Genomic DNA, 13,198 nt, shown 5'->3' on the forward strand with positions numbered 1-13,198 from the left:
TTACAGCATTTCTGGATACAATATTGTCCACAGCTAAAGTAGCCCAGGAAGTCAAGTGCAGATATTGCATTGAAGGAGAGTTACTCTGCAGACACTGCAGTGCAGCCTTCTCATGGTAAATTCTACCTTCTTCACCTATTTCTGGAGTCGCTGGCAGGCTTGTGGGAAGTTTGTGGAACTTGTCCAGATGCCAATAGCAACACCTAGTGCCATTAATATTACTCATCTTAGGCATACTATCCAAGACTCCCACTACTTTCTCTTTTGTTTTCATAAAAACAAACTTCAGTGTGCTTGCACATGTTTTAGTAATAAGAATAATCAAAGGAAGACCCATTGATTATATTTTTCATAATTTTGATATTATGAAGAATATGCTATATGAACACGTGTTGTTTTACAGTGCTCTCTATCTTCCTATTCTCCTCTATGCCTAAAGCTTTTGCATTTATTTGTTTTCTTTCTATTATTGTGGAAACTGATCTGCGAAGGTGGAAGGTGGAAGTGGATGTAGTAACACAACAATGAAAAAAAACAAGTCCTGCTTTAAATTTTACTCAAGTAAAAGTACAAAAGTATTCAAATGTAGCCTCCTTAAATTATGAAACGTAAAAAATGTACTACATTAATAAATTGTTATTACTGATGCATTGATATGTAATTTAACTGCTTTTTACAGTTTGTTGATCTGTAGCAATGTGTCTTTTTCAGAGTCAATTATGTCTCTGTTCTATTTAAGTGTCCCAGTGTGACAGGTGAAGAAGCCTAATGAAAGAAGGACTGAAACAAGTACAAGTAATTTAAAACTGTGCGCAAGTCCATCACTTGAGTAAATGTCTCCTACTTCGTTACTTTCCATCACTGTCAATCTGCGACCGTACAATTCTGTACTTTCATACGCCACTAGAGGGAAGTGAAGTGCCGCCTATGGAAAACGAATGCTGTAACACAGAGGCCTGCACCTTCTGGTGCGTTCAAATACTCTAAACTGTCATGTCCAAATCTGAATCAACTTGAATAGGTTATATTTAACCACACAAAGAATTTGAGTCCTTGGTTTATAGTGTAATGCACGCATTGAACAACAGATAAACAACAACATAGATGTAGAATCTATATAGGTCTACAGGTAAAAAAAAAAATTTAAATGTAAACTGTGTGTATAGGGTTAGAAAAAGTGCAAGCTTGTGTGGTAGTGCAAAGAATGCTGAAATAAAAAGTCTATTGTATGAGTAATGTAATAACTTACTTTATATATTTATGAACAGCGTACAGGTAGTCTTGTGTATGTAAATTAGACCACATTCTGCTTGTGACAGTAAATTAAGATTATGTACATGTTAATGAAGTTGCACTATTTTAGTTTCGTTATGTATCATTATGTAGTTATGTATTATTTTTACATTGTGTCTAGGCTAAACAAATAAATGAATGACAATGTATATTTATTGACAGTTAAAATAAATAACCCCCCATTCTTCCCTCCGCTCCTTCAAAAACTATTAAGAGCTCTGAAGTCGGAGCTTTTAGACGAGTCCATGAACGTAGCAGTAGCTACAGTCTGGCAGGGGGAGGAGCCTAAACAGCAGGTCATCACAAACATGGCGTGGAGAGGATGTGTGATGAAATGGACCAAAACAGAGTTCATTAGCTCTCGAAACACAACTTCACGAAGCTGCAGGTGAGGAAATATGAAGCTGTTCAGGTCTCAGTGTCTGACAGAGCAAGAATAACACCGACAGGATGCGTGTGTTTGCCCCTCGACCAGCAGTGTGCAGTTACCTAACCGTTCCCACTGTCATTGCAATGAGATCCACGGGGCAGGAGACAGCTGGACGTTTCATATATTTACATAAAAAGTCTGCAAGAGCAGCATCGTTTATGTTATTTATTTTACGTCTTTTAAAAACGGGCTGAGCTATTCGTGCAGCTTTTCCTACTGCCCCGGCTCACCCCTATTGAACCTACATAGCCTAATAAATACATAGCTGGTGCTTGAATTAACTCATCAGGAAGCGTTTAGTCACAGTATACACCACAATATAATGTAATACAACCGATTAATCGAAGTAAAATATCGCCAGGTCCAGCCACACAGCTATGAGAATTAGTTGCTTTTCATTATCTTATGTTATAATAAACTGTATAAAAATGTTTGCATTTTAGACTGTCTCAGAAATAGTTGGTGCATTAGTCGATTAAAAGGATCATTAGTCACAAAAAACATTATTTGACAACAGAAATGATCATAGAGTTGAGTCAACACCTCAAGAAAATCTGACCATTTCAAGCTTCACAGTTTTGACTTCATGGCTGTTATTTTGCTTTGTCTTACACCGTACACCTGTTCATGTTTTTCTGTGTGTTAACCAAACCTCTCCACCTGTAACCTCAGTTTTAATGCCTCCGCCTGTGTCTGCAGGTTATTTGACAGACTTGGTTTCTACAACCAACAGAGGTGTGGTTTCCGTCGGGAAGCCAAAAGGCCGGATACAAAGAAAGGCAATGTCAACCGAGAAACAAACCCTTCACCACCTGAAGCTGGCACACCAGGGCCCCCACCTCCCCGCAAAGTCCCCAGGCCCACACTCTTCAAACCGCTGATGTTCACAGTAGGGGTAGGTCCTCCCATTTTTCTGCTAGAATGGTTTACTCTCTTTTATTGTAGTGTTTAAATGGAAGTGAGGGAATAAATGTATGCCACAATGAGGTTTGCGACAGCATGATGGCGCTGGATGTTGTCTGACTCCATGGCAGTTTACAGGCTGCTCCTTTGGTGCGGCAGCCATTCTGCAATATGAGACCCTGAAGTCAAGAGTTCAGACTGCAAAAGATGAAGAGGAGTCAGAGAAATTCTCACAGGTGAGGTTTTAATAATACGCACTGCTCTCTCTCTCCTGCACTGCTGTCATCTTATATCACCACTGCAACAAATTGGCTGCTCACAATGATTCAGCTTATTATTTCACATATTACCAGGGGTCCCAGGACATGGCGCTCTGGCATGACTGGTGGAACCAGCTGTCAGGCTTCCAGCGACAGCTCATCCTCCTGATGTCCATGGCGGATGACTTCTGGAGCAGCCTCACAGAGGGACAGAGGACTGTCACAGGTTGCGTATTTTGCAAACACAGACTCATTTTTTCTATTTTTTTCTATGTGCTTAATATAATCCTACATTTCTTCATAGACAGGCTTTCAGTAAAGGCTTTCCTTGTGAATGTTTTCCAGGTATCATTGCAGTAAATGCTTTGGTCCTGTGTTTGTGGCGGATCCCTTCAATGCAAAGACGCATGATTAAGTACTTCACGTCCAACCCAGCCTCCAGTGAGTATGCCTGTTCTATCTTTTTGTTTGTGTGTGTGCGTGCCTTTACAAGGACGATGTTCTTGCGAGTGTAAAATCTGCCTCTGGAGTTCCTGGCATGTTCTAAACTCACATTTTATCTTGTGTCCATTTCTTTCTTTGTCATTGCGCCGCCAGAAACACGCTGCGTTCCCATGATCCTGTCCTCCTTCAGCCACTACTCCATCATCCACATGGTGGCCAACATGTATGTCCTGTGGACATTCTCCTCAGGAATCGTCTCTCTCTTAGGGAGGGAGCAATTTCTGGCAGTCTACCTGTCTGCTGGTGAGTTGAGCATAGGACTGGGGTCTCATAACAATCATTCAAATCTAAATTCAATATTAAATCATTACTGAATCTATTTAGGTTTATTTGCTATTCAGTTAAATGGACACTTTTTGGTGATGGAGAAAATTTGATATTTCATTTTGACTCACTGCGTGTTTTTTCAGGTGTGATTTCCACAATGGTTAGCTACATGTGTAAGACAGCCTCTGGACGTCTCTATCCATCATTAGGAGCAGTAAGATATTTGCTAAAATCTTCATACAGCTTAACGCAAAAGAAGAAAGAAATATAATAATTCTACTTTTTTGATCTGACTTTTTTAATTAATCTATAGTCAGGTGCTGTCATGGCAGTCCTGGCTGCAGTCTGTGCAAAGGTGCCAGAGGCCAAACTAGGCATAATCTTCCTCCCCATGGTGACTTTCTCAGCAGGAAATGTAAGTGAGGCACAGTATGTTCACATACCTAAGTCTGTGTGAGTGTGTGTGTGTGTGTGTGTGTGTGTGTGTGTGTGTGTGTGTGTGTGTGTGTGTGTGTGTGTGTGTGTGTGCGCGCGCGCACTCGTGGCTTTGAGTGTGCAATACCTGGGTTCTTTTGTTATGTAGATACAACTCACCTGATACATTTAATTGGGTGTTGACATTACCATGTTGTGTTTTTGCTGCAGGCAAGAGATGTAAATCTGTGCATGAACAAAACGGACCTGTGTATGAATGAGTGAATGTGTAAGTATGCATGTCTGAATGCATGGTAGAGATAGCTGTTGATGCACTTTAGTTCTTGTATGTAACTAAAGGTTCCTGTTAATGGTGCGTCTTTAGGCTCTGAAAGCGCTCGTTGCCATAGACACAGCAGGGCTCATACTGGGATGGCGGTTCTTTGACCACGCAGCTCACCTTGGTGGAGCCCTTTTTGGAGTGTGAGTTTACCAACATTCATTCATTTAACACTGACCAAAAAGTGTTTTTTGTCCTTTTTTTTGTTTGTTTGTTTGTTTGTTTTTGTTTTTTAAGTAACTTAAAAAACCTTTTGCAAAGATTAAAGAACAACAAACCAATAATTAAGAAATGATGGGTCATAGCCATAAATACAATATGATGGTGTTTTATACTTAAGTTTCCTCAAGTCTATTTTCATCCTCTACCTTTATTTATCCTTTATCCTTTACCCTGTATGTCAGGGTTACATGGTAAAAAATGTTGTGAAAGAGTAATCTGACAAAATAGTTTTAATTCAAAACTTATCCATCACATGACCTATGTATAGAACTTTGGTCAGGTGATAACCACTGATGAAGCTGAAAGCTCCTGAAATTCTAAAAGCCTGTTCATAAGAACATCAATTACTATAAAGATACCCCTATGGTGTAATGATAGATTGGATGTTTTTACACTTATTGTTGTAGTTGGAACTCTACTTACAGCAGTCTAAATCCTTGGATAGGTCTGATGTGGATGTTATTGTGCTTTAAATGTAGTTTGGCAGAATGACTTGGTGTCATTACATTTTAATGGTCACCATATATCTTATCCTACAGATGGTATGTGGCATACGGTCACAAACTCATTTGGAGGAAGAGGGAGCCTCTTGTGAAGATGTGGCATGACATGCGCTCTCGAGGTGCAGGTGGATCCAGGCCTGGAGGTGGGCCCGGGGTCGATGGAAGCAGTGGGGGACCCAGCCCACGATGAAACGCCTCCTTTCCACATTTACCTCAGAATATGCAAGGACACTTTTATCCAGTGAGATGGAGTGGGACGTTATTGTTTATCAATAAATATAGTTTTTCAGTCAAGTTTAGTAACGAGTGTAAGCTGATTTGATGGTACGCACAGATCTGAAACTTGAAAAACTGGTCAGACTTCACATTTGGTGTTGCAATCCAGATGTTTACTGTGTGGACTGGTAACATCTACTGTCCTACAAGAAACACCTTCAAGCTACAAAATATCATCACTCTTCTACCTCTTACTAATCTGAATAACCCTCATATCAGTTTTTTCCTGGTCATGTTACTGAAAGAAACTAGATCAGCCTGGACAAGGAGTGTTGATCCAATCCATGGATAAAATCAGTTGCTGAATTAAATGTAATATGCAGTCCTGTCTGCCGGTCTTATGTTGCTATTAAAACTGGAGTTTCAAAGATCAGAGTTAATTATGCATATTTGTTTTTATATAAAGAAATTGGGGGGGGGGGCTTACTTTTGAACCAATGGCAACCAATATTACACAGTGAATATGTTCGGGTGTTAGTGAATAAACATCTACTTGTTGCCTCAAATTAGCCAGAGGTCCTCAAAGTTTAACAGGTAGACAGGATTTAAAAAAGGGGAACCTTTGTCTGTAGTGCCCTGACAATATTTGACACAGGACAGATTTACCATGAAAGGGTGCATCTGTTACAAACCGGACTTAATTGATTTCCCAATTATTTTCTCAATCAGTTTATCACTTTGGTCATGGATGTGTTTACATATGTGCAGGGTAACCTCCATCTAAAGGTACCTATGCTTAAATTGAAAGCTGTTGAGTAGCATTTTGCTTCTAAGTCCTGAAACTACAGTGGACTTTTGCAAAAAAAAAATTTAGAGCAAGGACACCACCCACTCCTGATTTTGGCACTGCGATTTGACTCTTCAATCATTTCGTTCATCGCAGGATCTTCACCTGTCCCCAGACTTAACCATTATTAACGGATACAAAATCTGTTCAGAGAAATAGCGTTGGCTTTATTTAACTGAGTCACATGACACATTCATTCAAATTAGACAATTTTTGCACACATTACACATACATAGTACTGTACATACTGATTAGGTTTAAGTGTACACAATACTTGCAATAAGTCTATTTTCTTCACAGACTCACACTTTGGTGAGAAGGTTTTTTTTTTTTTTTGGCCAAAAATCACTTAAGGATACCTATATCTTCTAACATGTATTCTTCTTTTGTAAGGGATTGCACACAAGCTCAACAGAGCTATTGCAAAAAAAAATGATAAATGTAGTAAAAACAAGCACAGTTCCTATAAATCACAGTTAAAACAAGGCAAACTGGCAAAAGCAGATCTAACCCTAACAACTGCTGTGTATTAAGTAACTGCACTACAAACCACTAAGAGAGTTGTGCATGCTGAAGGAAATGCAGCTTTGGCAACAGTATAGATTACCTCAAATCAAACATGGTCATGTTGTCAAACTGAGCCATGTGTAGAAAATTCTTTAACAATCCTTGCTCTGGTTAAAGGACAAATGTCCATCATTGTCCTGCAAATGCCAAAGCGAAACCCATGAAACACACAAAAAAAAAAACACAAAATACTTTGAAAATCACTAAGTAGATATGCAAAATATTCTTATCCAAACCCTATTCAAGGCTCAAACCATGAATATATCACAAGGTAGATTTGGTAAATTATGGTTTCCAGCCACAGATCACACAAACATAAGAATACCAGCACTACACCAGGTGGCTAACCCAATCCTGAGCTGACAGGTGATGAATCATTAACTTAACAGACCTACCAGACCACCTCTTGAGTTTGTCTTATTTCGACCCAAAGCAGTCAGCAATGTGGCACTTCCTCAGCCTCTACTCTTGTGATTAGCATAGCTAGGGAAGCCAAACTGGGAGACCATCAGGTTGGAGAAACAGAGTGGCATGGAGCCATAGATCTGTGTCAGCCTGTTCAGACAGTAGGATCTCTGAAGAAGGTGTTCAGGACGATGCCACATACCCTGGTACCCACTGCTGGCATCCTTTTCCAGGTTGCGAAGGTCCACAGGTTTGACAAAGACCCCAGAGGGTTTGTTAATGCTGCCAATAGACTTAAAGTGTTTCCTCAAATACTGTGCCACAGCAAAGTTCATGGCTATATCATCACAATTCTGTGTTTCGTCTACCAGTGCGTGCACAGCTTGAGGTTGGTCCTGGAAGAGCTGCAGGTAGCGGTGGTGGAAAAAGGCAGCGCCAATTAACACCATGGAGTATCTGCAGTGAGTGGATTGAGATAAAAGTATGTTACATCAACAAAAGACCAGATGAGACAAGAGTCTGGTACGTTGCAGTGTGTTAGAAGCTTTACAAGATAGTGGAAAATTAAGAAGCACAACTTACTTGTCACCTCCCGCTGTTTCTGGATCCTGTAGCTCAAAGCTGCCATAACTGTACACTCCTCCCGGTGTTGAGACATGTTTTCGGGGTACAAAGCCAACAATCTGGTCTGGAAATTGCTGTGAAGCCAAAGATAAAACATGTGTATGATGCAGTTAAAAGTACCATGTAATTCAGGGGCATTTTGATTGACATAATTTAAAATCAAGTGAAACCAAAAATAATTTACATGCAGAGAGTTAATCGGTGTCATCTATATTGTCTCCAAAGTGTATTACCTTCCAGACTGAGAAAGCAAAACTGATGTCAGGAACGCTGACTAGAGTGTCATCATCCAGCATCAACACAGCTAAAGATCAGAGAAAAAAATCAAACACACTCCACTGAAAAAAAAGGTTGAAACAGACAAAATCATATAGGTCTATATAAATATATTTGAATAAGTCCATTTTTGCAAGCTGACAGATATACTGACCACCAGTGTCAATCTCAGGGAAAGGCTGTAGTCTGTTGCGCATTCGATTGCTAGTCTGCTCCTTGAAGACCACAGGGACCGGATGAGGCCCCAAGGAGTTCCATAACTTAAGGGGTGTCTGCTCCCCAATGTTGTTCCAGACAATGATAATCTGCTGAAGATGAGGCACTGCCTGGTAATGGTTAAGTAGTTTGAGCAGAATGTCTGTGCGATTGTACGTTTGGATGATGATAGTAAACTTATCCTCCCCCTCTGTGCTGTCAACACGGTGGCCCTGTGCAGGACTCTCCTTTTGTGACGTTGCCCGGCGTAGGACCCCCAGGATTTCAAGGCCTCCATGGTCTTCTGCAGGGGGCAGCAGAGCTGTCAAGGCTGCACCAACCAGGAGGATCAGCAAGATTGGCCAAACCAAGTAGCTTCGCCGGAGCCCCATGCAGAATCTGGGGACCCTGCATCAAAGGATATGCAATGCATCCCATTACAATGCATTTCAGGGTTGTTCTTTTAATCTCTCGGTTAAAGAATTCTGAGAACACCAATATCTTAATTGCATGTCCAAGTGAGACTTTCTGGGCTGGAGAAATAATTAAATGACAATAGCCTGGTGCACATAAACAGTGTTGCTAGAAAGATTAGAGGTGTTGCTGGTTTAGGATAACAACTAGAGAGGGCCCAATGATTCAGTAGGTTTATACTCCCAGAATAGTTTCCTTGAGGGGTCCAGAGCCCCTCCCTGCACGTACTGAATTTGCTCTGCAAGCAAATCCTATTAAATGTGAGCTTTCACAAAAACCACCTTATTGTTTTATGAAAACATTACTTTATGTTTAACATAAACCAAGCTTGTACCAACATTATTTCTTTAAATATATGCCACACCTCACTCATGATAGAGCAGCTTCTGTACTATTGACCACACAGTAGAAGTTATGCTGTATTTGTTTCCTTAACTCAGAACTCACCTCATTTTGTTGGCACTGCAAACAATCCGTTTACTCTACACGGTCGCCATGTTGGCTGACTCTGACCAAAGAGCCTGAAAGGAAGGAGATGTGACAAGCTAACATTAGTGTGAATGGAGGTCAAGAAAAAAAACAAGAAAAAAACCATGTATTGTTAGAAAAATTGGAAATTACCAAACACTTGCAAACGTGCTTCATTTGTGTCTGAATGCTCACAATTTCATCATTGTAGTCGCATATTAGACATTAGCATTTTTTCGTACCCTGCAGAAACCGACGCCATCTTTGTTGGGCTAATCCAACGGGTTTGTCATACGCTTGAATATCACGTCATTTGATTTTCCCGACGGAGGCACATCTCCGCCGTCCCCAGAGATGCTAACACCTACAGATTGGAAAGAAGAGAAATGTAAAAATCAAAACCTTTAACTTTAAAGCCCCTGCTACTGTCATCAAAGCCCAGGTGAGTGTCGTTAGTGGTGCCTTGAATGCACCAGTAACATTAAGGACTATGGAAAAAGTTTGGGGCTGTGGTAAAGTACAGCAGATCCGTAATGGACCAGGACACAGATTTTCTTCATTAACTTGACCACGAAGGAAGGCGATAAAAACTAAGAATACCTCTTATTTGTAATTCAGGTTTCTCATCACTGCGTAAAAAGAGAACAAAGAGGAGCATGTCCTTTGAACCAGTGCTGAGTTGCCCTACAGTCCCACTTTCCAATGGTTTGCAGATACCGATATTTGGATTAGGTGCGTTTTGCTTCCTAAATCCTGGCTTTCTAATTACAATTACACAGAATCCACACACACTGCATGATGTTTACTCCCATTTATCTTTATTAAAGATTTTTAAATGGGCTGTTTTTGGTGTGGAAATCCCAATGCCAATAGATGACGAAATGTTTATGTAAACATCTCATAATCCTCAAATTAGAGAAAAATATGCACTATACATATTATCTAATGTATAGCATAACTCAAAGTGTATTTAAGGGCTTATAATGGCTCTCAATAAGGATGTGATCCACATGAGCAAAACTGATCTTCAGCAGGCCTCAGATTAATAAAAAATGATGATGATGAAGATGATTATTGGTGGCCTGGTAACTCACAGACACTCACACAAAGTAAATTATATCTTTTTTCTTGACTGCATATTTTACTTGTGTTTAAATCTGCAGGATTGCAAGCACATTCCTCACTTTCTTGTCTGATCTGTTGAATTCTACTTACATGAGTTTATATCTTTTTATTTCTCCAAACAATGTTCTGAATAGACTCTAAAATTATGTCAATATTCACACAATGCTTTGGGAATCCTCTTTCTGAAAATGCAGATGCCAAAGAAAGAAAAAGTAGGGGAAAAAAGAATTTAACTGAATTGATATTCCTTTTGAACACCTATATTTTCTCTCTGTGCCAGGCACATCGCATCATGGCGGATACTCCCATGATGCCATTGTGTACGCCCTCACTGAGTGTGGTGTGCGCCACATTGACACAGCAAAGCGCTATGGCTGTGAGGAGAAACTGGGTAAAGCTATCAGAGAAAGTGGGCTAGCGCGAAGCGATCTATGGCTCACTAATAAACTGTGGCCGGGAGACTACACATACAAAGCTGCAAAGAGGGCCTGCCTTGACTCCTGCTCACGAATGGGGGTGGAATATTTTGGTACGCGCAGTGATTGATAAAGAACTGTGAAACAAACATAACAGAAACTATTGTTTTGTCAGTGCAGTGTCTTTATATTATCATCACAGCCTTCACTCACCATCATAGTCTGCAGTATTTTGTCTTTTGTAGGCTTTTATTAAAGTCTCTCACTGAATAACATGTGCCTGTTTGCAGATCTGTACCTCATGCACTGGCCAGAGTCATTGCAACCTCATTGTTCTAACAGGGAGATGAGAGCTGAGACCTGGAAAGCTTTGGAAGAACTTTATAAAGAAGGTACAGAACAGGGAAGAACGTGACAGAGAACAGCTGGAAAGTATTCAAAAAGCAACCACACCAAGTGTCATTGTGATATAGTCGTGAAAGAGAAGGGTGTGTCATAGATCAGAACTCTGTCTCTGCTGCTATAGGGGTGTGCCGTGCTATCGGAGTGAGTAACTTTCTGGTCCACCACCTGGAGCAGTTAAAGGAAGACTGTAGTGTGATACCACACGTTAACCAGGTTGGGTTTTTTACAGTCTTTGGTTATTTTTTTACAATGTCAGAAAAGGAGGATGGTTGTGTATTTTTATTTTTTGCTGAATTACCCTTGGGAGAGCAATGGAGGGTTTTTTCTTTACATTTTCTTATCCCAGATTTAAATTTGACGTCTTTCTTCCTATGTGAGATTTACTGTATTGTGAGATTATTCCCCTCTCACTGCCTCAATAATGATCATGCAGTGCCTGAATCTTTCAGAGTGCACTTTAGACACCTTAAAAAAAGATTCAGTAATAGCATGGGAAATGTCTTCATCAACACAAACATTATATAATGTACTGAGATGATCAAAACATGAATCTTTGGTGTGCTATTTATCACAGTGCTGGAGTATACAAGTAAGACGTGATTACCCACATACAGTCAGTCACTTGCCTCTGATGTATCTTAAAAATGATATGACTCACCAGGCGGAGTACCATCCTTTCCAGCAGCCCTATCACCTGAGAGAGTACTGCCGTCAGGAGGGGATCGTGTTTGAAGGGTACAGTCCACTAGCCAAGGGTCAAGTCCTCAGCAATCCCACTGTTCTCCAGATAGCAGAAAAGCACAGACGCACACCTGCTCAGATCTGCATCCGCTGGAGTATTCAGGTAGCCCCACTGGTGACATATTTCCTGCTCTAAGCTGAATTGGCCTGACACACGCAATGTGCTTCTCTGAATGCTTAAACCAAAATTGTATTGTTCTATTTCCTCAGAATGGAGTTGTCACAATTCCAAAATCCATCAAAAAGAAGAGGATACAAGAAAACTGTCAAGTGAGTTAAAAGTCTGTTGTGCTTGTCAGAAAATATTTCAAGTGTTCCAATTTAAGAAATAGAAAAAGAAAGATTAATAACATTCTGATAGAACAAGCAAGCAGTCATGATGTCACAGAAAGCATTGAAAAGGAAAAGATTAACATTCCCATAAAAAGCTTTAAAAAAAAAAACCAAATGCACCATGTAAAAATTACAAATGGAAAACTTAAGGTTTGAGAAGGGGTTTAAACCTGCTGACTGAACACATGGTCTCTCAAACTCTATTACTGTGCCTGTAGAAGCTGTGGTTTAAACTGCACCTGTAGGTCAGTGTAAACCCAGTTGTCTTGTTCTGTAGAAATAATGCCACTAGTACTCAACATATCTGGGGTTAAACTTAAAGCACTTGCACACCTGGTTCAATTCATGGGGTTCACTGTAAATTTGATATATCCATAAGTCAGATAGTTTTGTAAATTTCTTAAGTTAACATCTTTCTCCATGTATGATCTTATGAAGGCAACAATATTCTAAGTGTCACACTTGTATTTATTCATTGTTGACACCAGAAAGAGGGTTAATGACCATCTGCCAACCCAAGGTAGGTACAGTAGATTGTAAAGAGAATTATAATGATTGGGGCAAAATGTTTTATGATACGATTTGTATTAAAATACTCTTAGGTCTCTCTCAGAACACCAGGCAGCCTTTCATTTTCACATTTCACCCATTACCTCTTCCTCTGCACACCTAGGTGTTTGGGTTCCAGCTGGAAGGGGCAGACATGGCCGCATTAGGAAGATTGCATGATGGAAGACACGTTACCTGGGATCCAACAAATGTGGAGTAACAATATGTGGGAAAACACAAGGTGTGTTTGTCCTGGAACTAGTTTTGTCAGTAACAGCTGGCAGAAGAACTAGTCTTGAGATTGTAACAAGGTTTTAATTAGTTCTTTGTTCATTATCCTTTGGTGAAAGTTTTCCTGGAAGGAGACTCTACTATGATGGGAAGTTTCTTCATTTCAATTCCCTCTTGGGGATAAGATAAA

General features: G+C 40.1%; 3 protein-coding genes across 5 annotated transcripts; 2 read left to right on the forward strand and 1 right to left on the reverse strand.

Annotated features, from left to right (window-relative positions):
- Positions 1–1,523: 1,523 nt before the first annotated feature.
- On the forward strand, positions 1,524–5,785 carry parla (presenilin associated, rhomboid-like a). Of its 2 annotated transcripts, XR_011692823.1 has the most exons (11): positions 1,524–1,681; positions 2,423–2,618; positions 2,758–2,862; positions 2,980–3,112; positions 3,232–3,327; positions 3,484–3,633; positions 3,801–3,871; positions 3,971–4,072; positions 4,303–4,360; positions 4,457–4,554; positions 5,173–5,215. XR_011692823.1 is itself a non-coding variant. In XM_071490422.1 (10 exons), the coding sequence occupies exons 1-10, from the start codon at positions 1,539–1,541 to the stop codon at positions 5,324–5,326; spliced, it is 1,248 nt and encodes a 415-aa protein (XP_071346523.1). In that variant the 5' UTR covers positions 1,524–1,538; the 3' UTR covers positions 5,327–5,785. The 2 variants fall into 2 exon arrangements, 1 of the variants encoding a protein (XP_071346523.1); XM_071490422.1 differs by lacking the exon at positions 4,303–4,360 and having other exon boundaries at positions 5,173–5,785.
- Positions 5,786–6,345: 560 nt separating this feature from the next.
- Positions 6,346–9,583, reverse strand: extl2 (exostosin-like glycosyltransferase 2). 2 transcript variants are annotated; one of them, XM_071490429.1, is made up of 6 exons: positions 9,451–9,583; positions 9,188–9,261; positions 8,226–8,674; positions 8,029–8,099; positions 7,754–7,869; positions 6,346–7,627 (listed from the first exon to the last, which is right to left on the reverse strand). In XM_071490429.1, the coding sequence occupies exons 2-6, from the start codon at positions 9,190–9,192 to the stop codon at positions 7,222–7,224; spliced, it is 1,047 nt and encodes a 348-aa protein (XP_071346530.1). In that variant the 5' UTR covers positions 9,193–9,261; positions 9,451–9,583; the 3' UTR covers positions 6,346–7,221. The 2 variants fall into 2 exon arrangements, with proteins under 2 accessions (XP_071346530.1, XP_071346531.1); XM_071490430.1 differs by lacking the exon at positions 9,451–9,583 and adding an exon at positions 9,362–9,380.
- On the forward strand, positions 9,527–13,018 carry LOC139628606 (glyoxal reductase). Its single transcript, XM_071490431.1, has 8 exons — positions 9,527–9,650; positions 9,827–9,940; positions 10,614–10,862; positions 11,040–11,141; positions 11,276–11,367; positions 11,816–11,998; positions 12,106–12,165; positions 12,902–13,018. Exons 2-8 carry the CDS (start codon positions 9,865–9,867, stop codon positions 12,995–12,997), a joined length of 858 nt encoding a protein of 285 aa, XP_071346532.1. The 5' UTR covers positions 9,527–9,650; positions 9,827–9,864; the 3' UTR covers positions 12,998–13,018.
- The last annotated feature ends 180 nt before the right edge of the window (positions 13,019–13,198 follow it).

This window comes from Trachinotus anak, unplaced genomic scaffold, assembly GCF_046630095.1.
Source record: "Trachinotus anak isolate AG129_WGS33_773 ecotype Australia unplaced genomic scaffold, CSIRO_AGI_Tana_v1 ptg000012l, whole genome shotgun sequence".
Taxonomy (NCBI): Eukaryota; Metazoa; Chordata; class Actinopteri; order Carangiformes; family Carangidae; genus Trachinotus; species Trachinotus anak.

Excerpts from the sequence above, each read along its gene's own strand:
- parla (XM_071490422.1), top strand. The coding sequence starts at position 1,539 with ATGAACGTAGCAGTAGCTACAGTCTGGCAGGGGGAGGAGCCTAAACAG. Across the intron at positions 2,863-2,979 it reads AGTCAGAGAAATTCTCACAG|GGGTCCCAGGACATGGCGCT; the intron begins GTGAGGTTTTAA and ends ACATATTACCAG. Across the intron at positions 4,555-5,172 it reads GGTGGAGCCCTTTTTGGAGT|ATGGTATGTGGCATACGGTC; the intron begins GTGAGTTTACCA and ends CTTATCCTACAG.
- extl2 (XM_071490429.1), bottom strand. Across the intron at positions 8,100-8,225 it reads CCCTGAGATTGACACTGGTG|CTGTGTTGATGCTGGATGAT; the intron begins GTCAGTATATCT and ends TCTGATCTTTAG. Across the intron at positions 7,870-8,028 it reads TTGCTTTCTCAGTCTGGAAG|CAATTTCCAGACCAGATTGT; the intron begins GTAATACACTTT and ends TTGGCTTCACAG.
- LOC139628606 (XM_071490431.1), top strand. The coding sequence starts at position 9,865 with ATGTCCTTTGAACCAGTGCTGAGTTGCCCTACAGTCCCACTTTCCAAT. Across the intron at positions 11,368-11,815 it reads TGATACCACACGTTAACCAG|GCGGAGTACCATCCTTTCCA; the intron begins GTTGGGTTTTTT and ends ATGACTCACCAG. Across the intron at positions 11,999-12,105 it reads GCATCCGCTGGAGTATTCAG|AATGGAGTTGTCACAATTCC; the intron begins GTAGCCCCACTG and ends CTATTTCCTCAG.